General features: G+C 37.3%; 1 protein-coding gene across 1 annotated transcript in view; it reads left to right on the plus strand.

Annotated features, from left to right (window-relative positions):
- mamdc2b (MAM domain containing 2b) overlaps positions 1-15,524 on the plus strand; it is a 31,688-nt gene that overhangs the window by 15,263 nt on the left and 901 nt on the right. Inside the window, exons 7-12 of the mRNA XM_056241729.1 lie at positions 6,324-6,417; positions 6,501-6,647; positions 8,025-8,290; positions 8,964-9,057; positions 9,154-9,309; positions 14,060-14,319. Of these exons, the coding sequence (XP_056097704.1) occupies positions 6,324-6,417; positions 6,501-6,647; positions 8,025-8,290; positions 8,964-9,057; positions 9,154-9,309; positions 14,060-14,319 (1,017 nt within the window). The remainder of the gene's footprint in view (positions 1-6,323; positions 6,418-6,500; positions 6,648-8,024; positions 8,291-8,963; positions 9,058-9,153; positions 9,310-14,059; positions 14,320-15,524) is intronic.

Genomic DNA, 15,524 nt, shown 5'->3' on the forward strand with positions numbered 1-15,524 from the left:
TTTTATCATGGATAGATGCACTTTTATCATGGATGGATGCACTTTTATCATGGATAGATGCACTTTTATCATGGATAGATGCACTTTTATCATGGATGGATGCACTTTTATCATGGATAGATGCACTTTTATCATGGATGGATGCACTTTTATCATGGATGGATGCACTTTTATCATGGATAGATGCACTTTTATCATGGATGGATGCACTTTTATCATGGATGGATGCACTTTTATCATGGATGGATGCACTTTTATCATGGATGGATGCACTTTTATCATGGATAGATGCACTTTTATCATGGATAGATGCACTTTTATCATGGATAGATGCACTTTTATCATGGATAGATACACTTTTATCATGGATAGATGCACTTTTATCATGGATAGATGCACTTTTATCATGGACAGATGCACTTTTATGATGGATGCACTTTTATCATGGATGGATGCACTTTTATCATGGATAGATGCACTTTTATCATGGATAGATGCACTTTTATCATGGATGGATGCACTTTTATCATGGATGGATGCACTTTTATCATGGATGGATGCACTTTTATCATGGATAGATGCACTTTTATCATGGATGGATGCACTTTTATCATGGATAGATGCACTTTTATCATGGATAGATGCACTTTTATCATGGATAGATGCACTTTTATCATGGATGGATGCACTTTTATGATGGATAGATGCACTTTTATCATGGATGGATGCACTTTTATCATGGATAGATGCACTTTTATCATGGATAGATGCACTTTTATCATGGATGGATGCACTTTTATCATGGACAGATGCACTTTTATGATGGATGCACTTTTATCATGGATGGATGCACTTTTATCATGGATAGATGCACTTTTATCATGGATAGATGCACTTTTATCATGGATGGATGCACTTTTATCATGGATGGATGCACTTTTATCATGGATGGATGCACTTTTATCATGGATAGATGCACTTTTATCATGGATGGATGCACTTTTATCATGGATAGATGCACTTTTATCATGGATAGATGCACTTTTATCATGGATAGATGCACTTTTATCATGGATGGATGCACTTTTATGATGGATAGATGCACTTTTATCATGGATGGATGCACTTTTATCATGGATAGATGCACTTTTATCATGGATAGATGCACTTTTATCATGGATGGATGCACTTTTATCATGGATAGATGCACTTTTATCATGGATGGATGCACTTTTATCATGGATGGATGCACTTTTATCATGGATAGATGCACTTTTATCATGGATGGATGCACTTTTATCATGGATAGATGCACTTTTATCATGGATGGATGCACTTTTATCATGGATGGATGCACTTTTATGATGGATAGATGCACTTTTATGATGGATAGATGCACTTTTATCATGGATGGATGCACTTTTATCATGGATGGATGCACTTTTATCATGGATAGATGCACTTTTATCATGGATAGATGCACTTTTATCATGGATGGATGTAGGGCTGGGCGATATGGCCCAAAAAAATTATCACGATATTTTTTTTTATATCAGTCGATATCGATAATTATCACGATAAATGTCAAATCTTTATTTCTTTCAAGTTTAAAGGCAGATTTTTGCTCCTAAGTGAAAGTTGTATAAACCAGAGCGTTAATTGTGGTTTTAACTCTTTATTGTCAGAACATATCATGACAAACACTTGACAAACAGGTGAACATTTCACAAATCTGAGGTAGAACATTCAAACATTTGTCATTTTTCCTTAACAAAATTAATATCTGAATAGAAAAATATTTCTTCAGCAGTTTGCAGTGCAGCCTGCAATATTCAAATTACATGTTTTGTCTCGAAATGCATATTTGACAGTGAGTTGACAGTAAATCGGCATCCTAACTCAAGCTAATACTACTCTGTTAAATTTATGTTCATTAACAAAAACAGTAACATCTGTTAAAAAAAAAAAATTAACAACCACATTTTTATTTGGTAAAATGTAATATTCTGACTGTTTGACTTTTATTAAAATTAACCATTGGTCATCCAGTATCATGCATTTAGATCATGATAACCACAGATAAAACCAGGCATAGCCTAACGTTATAAATTAGTACCTCACTATCATGGCAAAATGTAACTTTATGGTTTCTATGGTATTTGTATGAAAAACAGTAGCCTAACAGTTAAATACATTATTAAATACTATAATTATATTCCATTAGACATTTAATACATTGTCTACATTAATAATATTATACAATTCAATATGTATCCCACATTTCATGGTGCAGTTAATATTACTAGGCTAACCTTACAGTAAATCCATGGTAGGCTAAATGGATTCAGTATCAATTCAGATTCTGACTGTATCGTTGCGCGCAGTGTTTCTCCTGTTTGTCAGCGGTGTTTCATCTGCCTTTAAACATTTGTGTTCTTCGCTGAACTCTAGCACTTCTCACTGGATCTCGTGAGCGAGACGATCAGAGTAAACGCGTCTGCTCTAGTGAGCTCGCGCTGCCGTTTGGACTTTGAGCCGAGCGGATAAACAGTCCGTGAGCGCGCGAGGTTCAAATGAGTTTCGTTCCGCTTTTGGCGCACAAACATTATCGAACATTTATCGACCTCTTGATATCGTTTTATCGAGAAAAATTATATCGCGATAATTATCGTTATCGTTTTATCGCCCAGCCCTAGATGGATGCACTTTTATCATGGATAGATGCACTTTTATCATGGATAGATGCACTTTTATCATGGATAGATACACTTTTATCATGGATAGATGCACTTTTATCATGGATAGATGCACTTTTATCATGGATGGATGCACTTTTATCATGGATAGATGCACTTTTATCATGGATAGATGCACTTTTATCATGGATAGATGCACTTTTATCATGGATGGATGCACTTTTATCATGGATGGATGCACTTTTATCATGGATGGATGCACTTTTATCATGGATAGATGCACTTTTATCATGGACAGATGCACTTTTATGATGGATGCACTTTTATCATGAATAGATGCACTTTTATCATGGATAGATGCACTTTTATCATGGATAGATGCACTTTTATCATGGATAGATACACTTTTATCATGGATAGATACACTTTTATCATGGATAGATGCACTTTTATCATGGATAGATGCACTTTTATCATGGACAGATGCACTTTTATCATGGATAGATGCACTTTTATCATGGATAGATGCACTTTTATCATGGATAGATGCACTTTTATCATGGATAGATGCACTTTTATCATGGATGGATGCACTTTTATCATGGATGGATGCACTTTTATCATGGATAGATGCACTTTTATCATGGATAGATGCACTTTTATCATGGACAGATGCACTTTTATGATGGATGCACTTTTATCATGGATAGATGCACTTTTATCATGGATGGATGCACTTTTATCATGGATAGATACACTTTTATCATGGATAGATACACTTTTATCATGGATAGATGCACTTTTATCATGGATAGATGCACTTTTATCATGGACAGATGCACTTTTATGATGGATGCACTTTTATCATGGATAGATGCACTTTTATCATGGATGGATGCACTTTTATCATGGATAGATGCACTTTTATCATGGATGGATGCACTTTTATCATGGATAGATGCACTTTTATCATGGATAGATGCACTTTTATCATGGATGGATGCACTTTTATGATGGATAGATGCACTTTTATGATGGATAGATGCACTTTTATCATGGATGGATGCACTTTTATCATGGATGGATGCACTTTTATCATGGATGGATGCACTTTTATCATGGATAGATGCACTTTTATCATGGATGGATGTAGGGCTGGGCGATATGGCCCAAAAAAATTATCACGATATTTTTTTTTATATCAGTCGATATCGATAATTATCACGATAAATGTCAAATCTTTATTTCTTTCAAGTTTAAAGGCAGATTTTTGCTCCTAAGTGAAAGTTGTATAAACCAGAGCGTTAATTGTGGTTTTAACTCTTTATTGTCAGAACATATCATGACAAACACTTGACAAACAGGTGAACATTTCACAAATCTGAGGTAGAACATTCAAACATTTGTCATTTTTCCTTAACAAAATTAATATCTGAATAGAAAAATATTTCTTCAGCAGTTTGCAGTGCAGCCTGCAATATTCAAATTACATGTTTTGTCTCGAAATGCATATTTGACAGTGAGTTGACAGTAAATCGGCATCCTAACTCAAGCTAATACTACTCTGTTAAATTTATGTTCATTAACAAAAACAGTAACATCTGTTAAAAAAAAAAAATTAACAACCACATTTTTATTTGGTAAAATGTAATATTCTGACTGTTTAACTTTTATTAAAATTAACCATTGGTCATCCAGTATCATGCATTTAGATCATGATAACCACAGATAAAACCAGGCATAGCCTAACGTTATAAATTAGTACCTCACTATCATGGCAAAATGTAACTTTATGGTTTCTATGGTATTTGTATGAAAAACAGTAGCCTAACAGTTAAATACATTATTAAATACTATAATTATATTCCATTAGACATTTAATACATTGTCTACATTAATAATATTATACAATTCAATATGTATCCCACATTTCATGGTGCAGTTAATATTACTAGGCTAACCTTACAGTAAATCCATGGTAGGCTAAATGGATTCAGTATCAATTCAGATTCTGACTGTATCGTTGCGCGCAGTGTTTCTCCTGTTTGTCAGCGGTGTTTCATCTGCCTTTAAACATTTGTGTTCTTCGCTGAACTCTAGCACTTCTCACTGGATCTCGTGAGCGAGACGATCAGAGTAAACGCGTCTGCTCTAGTGAGCTCGCGCTGCCGTTTGGACTTTGAGCCGAGCGGATAAACAGTCCGTGAGCGCGCGAGGTTCAAATGAGTTTCGTTCCGCTTTTGGCGCACAAACATTATCGAACATTTATCGACCTCTTGATATCGTTTTATCGAGAAAAATTATATCGCGATAATTATCGTTATCGTTTTATCGCCCAGCCCTAGATGGATGCACTTTTATCATGGATAGATGCACTTTTATCATGGATAGATGCACTTTTATCATGGATAGATGCATTTTTATCATGGATGGATGCACTTTTATCATGGATAGATGCACTTTTATCATGGATGGATGCACTTTTATGGAGTTAAAAACAGAAACCGTCATTCACTGCCATTATAAAGCTTGGAAGAGCCAGGACATTTATTAATATAACTCAGATTGTATTCGTCTGAGAGAAGAAAGTCATATACGCCTAGGATGGCATGAGGTTGAGTAAATCATGGGCTAATTTTAAAGTGAACAACTCCTTTAAGTGAAAGTCCCCCTGTGTTGAAAATCAAGCTTTTAATGTTGTTTATATGTCTATGTGGTGTTTTTAATATGCTTTTAGACAAACCATGTGTACCGTAAATTCTTAAGTCAACAGCATTGCTGAGTATTTTCTCCTTAAAACTGCAATGAACCAAAGACAGTCTCAAAAACACGGTTTGCAATCGCTGGTGTTTCTGACGTCACAAACTACCTTGTAACCAATCAGATCAACATGCGATTGTCATTAACAGTGAACTAGACAGTCTCGAGAGAGGACAGGTTATCCTGCTATATTTTTTAGCAATATTTTAACTATAGTAGATTTAGCAATATAGCGGGAGCGGGTGTATGATGTATATTACGATGTTATGATGAACTACATGCCTTTCTCCACTGACATTCTGAGTTGTTCAAAGCGTTTCTGATGATTGTTAGAAGGAAGACTAAGATGACGAACGGGAACATGGTTTGTGTAACATTAGCAACACATTATTAACTGTTTGATAACATTGTCAAGCAAAAGGCTATTAATTACCGTTATGTGTCCGACGTAAAGAGCGATACCATTGTGCAGCGTTTACCTCAGTGAGTTGGCCGAGTGGATCTCTGAGCTGGTGTGAGTGGAGGCTAATTAGCATATTCATAGTTATGGATTCATGGAAATGAGGCAAGGGCGTCGAGTTACATTCAAGCTATTGAAAGGCATGAAGACATTTTTTTCACAGGAAAAAACGTTTTAAGTCATTTTGTTGATCAAAGATGAGTTTTAAATTTTTAAATTTAAATTAAATTTTTTTCAGTGTTTTAAGACATGAAAGTAAATGTAATTAGGCTTTATATTTAATTTTAAATCATTTAAATAATTTCAAATGTTCAGTTTAGCCTGATTTTTGTTGAACATAATAATTTATCACACTACATGTACATTTGACAGCCCTAGCCTTTATATGTGTGTGCATATCTTACCAGTTGGTGTTTGAGGGGGCGTTCAACAGTCCTCACGGAGGAGACGTGCTTCTCGATGACATTTCCTTCTCTCCAGAGTTCTGTCACGCAGGCACAGGTATGCTTGAACACCTCGAAGCTCAATTCAATACCCCAATAACCAATTCCTACATGACCATTTCAAAATATGTGTTTTCACAGAGCCAACATTTGATCCATCTATTGCAAACTGTGACTTTGAGTCAGGATATTGTCAGTATGTCCAGACACTGATGGGTAGTCCACTGTGGAGGAGAGTGTCTGTCAAGCCCAACATCTACAACGCTGGAGACCATACGACAGGAGCAGGTACAGCCGCTTATAATCTACACTACCAGTCAAAGGTCTGGGGTCAGTTATATATATATATATATATATATATATATATACACTCACCGGCCACTTTATTAGGTACCCCATGCTAGTAACGGGTTGGACCCCCTTTTGCCTTCAGAACTGCCTCAATTCTTCGTGGCATAGATTCAACAAGGTGCTGGAAGCATTCCTCAGGGAGTTTGGTCCATATTGACATGATGGCATCACACAGTTGCCGCAGATTTGTCGGCTGCACATCCATGATGCGAATCTCCCGTTCCACCACATCCCAAAGATGCTCTATTGGGTTGAGATCTGGTGACTGTGGAGGCCATTTTAGTACAGTGAACTCATTGTCATGTTCAAGAAACCAATTTGAAATGATTAGAGCTTTGTGACATGGTGGAAGTAGCCATCAGAGGATGGGTACATGATGGCCATAAAGGGATGGACATGGTCAGAAACAATGCTCAGGTAGGCCGTGGCATTTAAACGATGCCCAATTGGCACTAAGGGGCCTAAAGTGTGCCAGGAAAACATCCCCCACACCATTACACCACCACCACCAGCCTGCACAGTGGTAACAAGGCATGATGGTTCCATGTTCTCATTCTGTTTACGCCAAATTCTGACTCTAACATCTGAATGTCTCAACAGAAATCGAGACTCATCAGACCAGGCAACATTTTTCCAGTCTTCAACTGTTCAATTTTGGTGAGCTCTTGCAAATTGTAGCCTCTTTTTCCTATTTGTAGTGGAGATGAGTGGTACCCGGTGGAGTCTTCTGCTGTTGTAGCCCATCCGCCTCAAGGTTGTGCGTGTTGTGGCTTCACAAATGCTTTGCTGCATACCTCGGTTGTAACGAGTGGTTATTTCAGTCACTGTTGCCCTTCTATCAGCTCGAACCAGTCTGGCCATTCTCCTCTGACCTCTGGCATCAACAAGGCATTTCCGCCCACAGAACTGCCGCTCACTGGATGTTTTTTTCTTTTTCGGACCATTCTCTGTAAACCCTAGAGATGGTTGTGCGTGAAAATCCCAGTAGATTAGCAGTTTCTGAAATACTCAGACCAGCCCTTCTGGCACCAACAATCATGCCACGTTCAAAGTCACTCAAATCAACTTTCTTCCCCATACTGATGCCCGGTTTGAACTGCAGGAGATTGTCTTGACCATGTCTACATGCCTAAATGCACTGAGTTGCCGCCATGTGATTGGCTGCTTAGAAATTAAGTGTTAACGAGCAGTTGGACAGGTGTACCTAATAAAGTGGCCGGTGAGTGTATATAAAATGATAGTGTATACAATACATTAATGATTAAGACATTGTAAATCATGAAAGGGCTAAAAATAGTTGTACTTTCTGAACAGGATCCTTTTTGTTGGCAAACTCTCGCTCCAGTTTACAGTCTGGACACATCAGCCGTTTGCTTGGCCCGCCACTGCCAGGGAATCAGAAATACTGCCTGAAGTTCTTCTACTCCCTGCGAGGTCTTAGTGGAACAGATCAAGTCCTCTCCGCGTATCTGTATTACAGAGACGGTACTAAACAAGAGCAAATATGGAGCCAGAATGAGAAGATAAGAAATGTTTGGATTGCAGTTGAACTGACCATTCAAAGTCAGAAGAATGCTCAGGTAAGATACGTCTGTAGTTCACCTCTCTTGCTACTGCTTGTCTACTTGGTATATGTATTTTAAAAACATATATCAGCACGCTAGCTGCAAAGCTAACAGATATGGACTACTAACTGTGCGCTAAAGTCAGACACAATTATTTTTCCACCAATTCAAACATCACAATTGTTCATGAGACATGCAAGACATCAGTTTCTGAAGATGGTGTCATGATATACACTATTATTGGTTGATGGATTTCTCTTGTGAATAAGAAGCGCACTTGATTGGATTGAATGTGCACTTGTAGTGTGCTTCAAATCTTAAAAGTATATTTTTAAAAACTGTACTTGATTTCAATGAACATTTCACCGGGTCTTTAAGAGACATGCTGATTCTCAGACACACTTTTGGCCCTCTGCTCTAGCATCTGTTAGCAAGACATGGGTTTATGCCTCACATGACTTTTATTACAGCAAGATCCAGATTTAGAGAAATAAACCTTTATAACATCTGGAAAAATAAGACGGTCTGAGGATTATTCATACTGTCCACTGACCCATACCATCAGTTTTGCTTTATACTTTTTAAATATTATTTATTTAAATGTAGATGTACACTGTATTTATTTTCAGATTTGTTATTTTATTGTTAATCTTAATTATGTGTTTTTTTCTACATCTGGGTGGTGAAGGTGGTTTTCATCAGCACATGCAAAAATGTTTGGAGTTGTGGTTCTGTTGGTCTCGATGACATTAAAGTCACCCTTGGGGATTGCGCACTGTTAGGTAAAAAAGCTTCATTTATTTACAAAACTCTGTGCATGGGAGTCGTGAATCATCATTGTGAATCTTACAGTTGATTCCTTGATATTTTTGTTACAGCATCTTCTCTGTCAGTCCCGTCTCACTGTGACTTTGAGACTGGTCTCTGTGGATACACTCAGGATAAGGAAGGAGACTCAGGCGACTGGATGCTGGCCAGAGGACCCACACCAACATCTTACACTGGTCCGAGAGGAGACCACACCACTGGAGGGGGTGAGCTTCAAACCGTCCCTGAAGACACTTTAAACACTCGTCACTTGCACTTGAAAAAATAAAGGTTGCAAAAGAGGGCTTTTCACAGTGATGCCATAGAAGAACTTTTTTTAGTTCACCTCAAAATGAAAATTTCCTGATAATTTACTCACCCAAATGCCATCCAAGATGTTCATGTATTTCTTTCTTCAGTGGAAAAGAAATTAAGTTTTTTGAGGAAAACATTTCAGGATTTTTCTCCACACAATGGACTTAAATTGCGACCAACATGTTGAAGTCCAAATCAATGCAGCTTCAAACGGCTCTGCACGATCCCAGCTGAGGAATAGGGTCTTATCTACGAAACCATCGGTCATTTAAAAAAAGAAAAGAAACATTTATATACTTTTTAACCACAATTGTTCATCTTGTGCTGGTCTGCGACGCGCCAGGGATTACGTCATGAAATGTGTAAAGTTGTCTAAATCCTCCTTTTGAGGTGGGACTACTTTCTTGGCGGATGCTGATCATGCTCCATGCAGACATTACTTTGCAGATAGTTACAGTGTGTCATAGATTCTCACATGTGAAAGTTATCAGGCGTACCGGCTTTACCTGCTCATGGCAAGAGTTTAAATGTTGGATGTACATGGTTTTAGTCTTGTGGCTAAGTACACTTTAGTATTATTTTATAAAGAGTACTTATTATAGAATTAATATACTTTATGGCCCAGTTTCACAGACCAGGCTTAGATCAAGCCAGGATAGACCTTAGTTCAATTTGGACATTTAAGTAGCTTTTATTAATGTGCCTTAGAAAAAAAACATTACTGGTCTTGAGACAAACCAATGGCAATGATATATTTAAGATATGTCAGTGCAAGTTGCTTTCAGTTAAAACAGCTCAAACATGCAATTTAATCTGGGACTAAGCTTAAGCCTCGTCTATGAAACCGGGAACAGTCTTAAAGGAGAACTCCGGCGCAAAATGAACCTTTGGTCTAATTACACATTGTTACCTAGTCAACCGTTATCTGAGATTTGTTTTCATGATTATCGAATGTAAATAGTTTTATCTCTAAAAACAGTTTAGCCTATAAAGCTAGTATAACGCTAGTATATTGGGCATAGTGTAATGACAAATAAAAATCGCTTGTTAATACCACTAACAAGGCTCAAAATAGCCCCACACTAACACGGTAGCATAATGAGGGTCCCTACCTTCAAACCGAAGCATTGAGAACTTTGTCAGTGTCCAGACAGTTTAATAAGAAGATATTTAATACATACAGTCAACTTCGCGTATACAGGCAGGAGCCATCTTTGAAATACAGTCTCTACCAGTCAATCTACGAACGCCGATCCAAGCCTGCTGTTCGCGCTCACCTTATCACAACTTATAGCTCGTTCACATCTCACCAGCGCACTTGGATCGGCGTTCGTAGATTGACTGGTAGAGACTGTATTTCAAAGATGGCTCCTGCCTGTATACGCGAAGTTGACTGTATGTATTAAATATCTTCTTATTAAACTGTCTGGACACTGACAACGTTCTCAATGCTTCGGTTTGAAGGTAGGGACCCTCATTATGCTACCGTGTTAGTGTGGGGCTATTTTGAGCCTTGTTAGTGGTATTAACAAGCGATTTTTATTTGTCATTGATCTATGCCCAATATACTAGCTTTATAGGCTAAACTGTTTTTAGAGATAAAACTATTTACATTCGATAATCATGAAAACAAATCTCAGATAACGGTTGACTAGGTACCAATGTGGAATTAGACCAAAGGTTCATTTTGCGCCGGAGTTCTCCTTTAAGTGTGAACTGAACGTAATGTTTTTGGACACTTAATTGCATGTTATTTGCAATTAAATGAAAATGTATTATAGTTCAAATTTATATTAAATGCAATTAGTTGAACTTTAGGGTGACTTAAGTACATCTTTATTTATAATTTCATAATTCAATTGTCTTGAAACATGGTTAAAGTCTACTGCTTTTCTGGTAAACAAAATTTACTTTAATATAATTTCTAATGAAACCTTTATGCCATGTATTTTTTAATTTATTTGTAATTACACATTTGCAATGTAGTGCATTTAAATATATATTTACTTTAACCTGTTAATAACCACGCCCCCGGTACCGGGGGCAACATCTTGTTATGATGTTCGTACGTTATTTTAATAAGCTTCCATATAAGGCGTCACCCAATACATGGTATCATTTAAAAGCTTAGAATCTAGTCTTTACAAAGAATACCATCACTTTCGTTTTTATGATACATATCAAATGAAATATTAGCTTAAAAGTTGTTGAAACCGAAGTGCCCCGCAGCGGAGGGGGGGAATCATACTTCATACTGCAAAATGTTAAAAACATCATACAGCTCAGGTAGTCCTGTGCCATATGCTCCGAATGTGGAAAATGACACATCATTATTTACAGCAGATGCGTACGATAAAAATGAATCCAAACTCAACATAATCCATCACTCAGAACTAAAGATATTCTTCATGGAGTTCTAACACAAAAAAAATCCAGACGCACGTGGCTAAGCAAGGTAGCTTAGACTTGGCCTTTTTACTCGTATCTTCATGTAACATACATCAATCATGAAATATTACACATCGATATTTACAGCAGGAGCTCACGATTACAAAGAGCCCAAACTCAATATATTCCATCAATCAGATCTAAAGATATTCCTCATGGCGTTCTAACACAAATAAATACCAGAGACTCAGCTAGACAAGTATATACTCAATGCACTAGCGTTTGGTTTTCGCGTATAACTTCATGAAGCATGCCTAGATCGTAGAAAATTGCATATCTTTATTTTCAGCAGACTCTCACGGTTAAAAAGAGCCCAAACACAACATAATCCATCACTTAGATCTAAAGATATTCCTAATGGAGTTGTGACACTCGAACCTCCACAGGCGCACATAGATTCTTGTATGTAGATGGAGCATTGATGTCGCGATTTTTAACTCAACGAATCATGCAGAAATTGTGGGAAATGGCACATCATTATTTACAGCAGATTTTTTAAGAATATAAAGAGCCCAAACTCACCATAATCCATCACTCAGATCTAAAGATATTCCTCGTGGACTTTTAAAACGAAGTTGCATCTAGGCGCACCAATGAAGTAGCAGTAGCAGCGATGCTATGCTATTTTAATGTGACGTTGCAGCTCATAACTCCACGAAACATGCATGGATTGTGAATAATTGAACACCTTTATTGACAGCAGATTCTCACGATTACAAAGAGCCCAAACACAATATAATCCATCGCGTTGATCACGAGATATTCCTCATGAAGTGATGCATTCTTGGCTAAAAAGTCTCTCGTCTTTCCGGGGTGCAATGTGTTTTAAAATGTTCCCGGAGCCATCCGTGCTCGTTCTCAAACGTGGAATTACACAAAATAGGTATCATTTTAAAGCTTAGAATCTCAGCTTTTTAATGCATCGAATCACTTTGATTTTCTCGCGGGGGCAACCTGGCTGTGAGAATGTACATTATCATATTTTTCAAAAAATAATGCCTTGATTAACACAAAATTGGTGTCATTTGAAAAATTAGAGTCTGAACTTTGCAGTGAATGTAGCCAATCCTAAGTAGTGCTGAGTTATTTGCTGATTAATAAATAAATAAAAATTTCATAATCTATAAAATACTATGTCAAAAACATCATACAGCTCATGAAACATTCACAGATCGTTGAAAATGGCAATTAATTTTTTACAGCATATTATTACAATTAAAATGAGCCCAAAATTAACATAATATATTGCTTTTATGATAAGAAATTCTTCTTGGAGAACCAATTTTTAAAAATGCCCATTAGGGGGCGTCAAGGGCTGAACAAAAATGCTATATTGGTACCTGCTGTAACTTTTTTGATTACTTCATCCAATCACCACAAAATTTTATCCAGCTGCAGGTCACATGTAGAGGTGCTTCACCAAAAAAGAAATGTAATGTAATTTATATTTTTTTTAAATTTGAAAAGTGTTCTTTCAAACGATACCTACCGTTTGACTCTCCTTACTATAGTTTTGAAGTTATGAGTCTTTACTTTTGTGTGTGTCACTCAGAAAAAAAACTCTAAAAAGTCCCTCAGTCCTTAACAGGTTAAATGTAATATTGATTAACACACTCATTACAAAATGCACTTTTTAAGAAACGGTCATGAAAGTGTAGGCTACTCTCTATAAGTCACATTATCACCCTGTCTAGACTCAGTTTGGAGTCTTTCCCGCCATTAGTTGTCACCTTAGTTACTTGATGTATTATCACGTTCAGCTGTGTCACTGTTATCACCTCGTTTGTCTGTGTATTTAACCTCTGTGTGCTCAGTTCACCTTGGTCCAGTCTTGTCTATGCACGTATCTTGTCTATGCACGTTTCGTCCAAGTGTGGTTGTGTGTACCTGCATGTCATCTTGTGGAATTACCCTGTGGATATTATAAAATACTGTTTGAACCTTTCACCTTCATCTTGTGTTTGCATGCAGAACAAACATTACAAGTACACTTAAGTGGACTTTTATTTCATTAATACTGTATTATCTGCAAGTACAGTTTTTAAAAAAATATATTACAAGTGCACATTCAAGTACCTTGGCTCATTGACATCTATTATTCTAAACATTATTTTTATTTATATAAGGCAAACAGAGGGACACAACACAATTATTTTCTGTGGTAATTAAATCTTATTGCACCTGAGACTGAGACATGCGTTTCTCTGCCTTTAGGTCATTATTTGCACATCGAGGCGTCCGTGATGCTGCCCGGACACAAAGCGCGCCTCTTGTCCAGCTCTCTGCGCGGCTCTAGAGAACCACAGTGCTTGCAGTTCTACTACCATATGTATGGGTCAGGGATTGGCCAGCTGAGTGTATACCTCCAGACTGGACAAGAAAATGAGGACAAATTATTGTGGACGAGCCACGGAGAACAGGGCATCTCCTGGCTCAGAGCATCCATAAACTACCAATATGACCAACACCACCAGGTTAGTTGCATTAAACCGCATTCACGAGTTCACACTTACATATGATTAAATAGAGTAAAGGTTATGTGTATTTGGCGTGCTGTCCGAGGGGAGGGATTTGGCCCGAACTCAGAGGAACCCCCCCATAATTTATTCATTTTACCAAGAACTGCATAAGCCCAACAATAATTGGTTGTGACGTTCATCCAAAAATGAAAATTCTGTCATTAATTACTCACCCTCATGTTGTTCCAAACCCGTAAGACGTTCGTTAATCTTCAGAACACAAATGAAGATGTTTTTAATGAAATCTTAGTGCTTTCTGTCCCTCAATTGAACGCTACACAACTACCACTTTGATAGTTCAAAAAGTTCATAAAGAGATTGCAAAACTAATCCATATGAATTGAATGGTTTAGTCCAAATTTTCTGAAGGGACTCGATCGTTTTATATGATGAACAGATTTAATTTAGGCTTTTATTCGCATATAAACATTGATCAGCTAACATAAACAGAAGCTCAACCGAACCTGCTTGACGCATGAGAACAAACCTCATTGGTTCTTGCTGAAGCTCAGACGTGATGCGTAACACGAGAATGAACCTCATTGGTTCTTGCTGAAGCTCAGACGTGATGCGTAACACGAGAATGAACCTCATTGGTTCTTGCAGAAGCTCAAACGTGATGCGTAACACGAGAATGAACCTCATTGGTTCTTGCTGAAGCTCAAACGTGCTGCGTAACACTAGAATGAACCTCATTGGTTCTTGCTGAAGCTCAAACGTGATGCGTAACACGAGAATGAACCTCATTGGTTCTTGCTGAAGCTCAAACGTGATGCGTAACACGAGAATGAACCTCATTGGTTCTTGCAGAAGCTCAAACGTGATGCGTAACACGAGAATGAACCTCATTGGTTCTTGCTGAAGCTCAAACGTGATGCGTAACACTAGAATGAACCTCATTGGTTCTCAGACATAAAGCGAACATGCTTAACCTTCGTTTACCACAACTGATGTGTTGATCAATGATTATATGTGAATAAAAGCCTAAATTCAATCTGTTCATCATATAAAGTGATCGAGTCTCTTCAGAAATTTTTTATTAAACAACTCCATTCATATAGATTAGTTTTATGATCTCCTTGTGAACTTTGCGTAGCTGTCAATGGAGGGACAGAAAGCTCTCAGATTTCATTAAAAAAAAAAAATCGTGTTTGTGTTTT

This window comes from Rhinichthys klamathensis, unplaced genomic scaffold (assembly GCF_029890125.1).
Source record: "Rhinichthys klamathensis goyatoka isolate OS25496 unplaced genomic scaffold, OSU_Roscu_1.1 h1tg000665l_1, whole genome shotgun sequence".
Taxonomy (NCBI): Eukaryota; Metazoa; Chordata; class Actinopteri; order Cypriniformes; family Leuciscidae; genus Rhinichthys; species Rhinichthys klamathensis.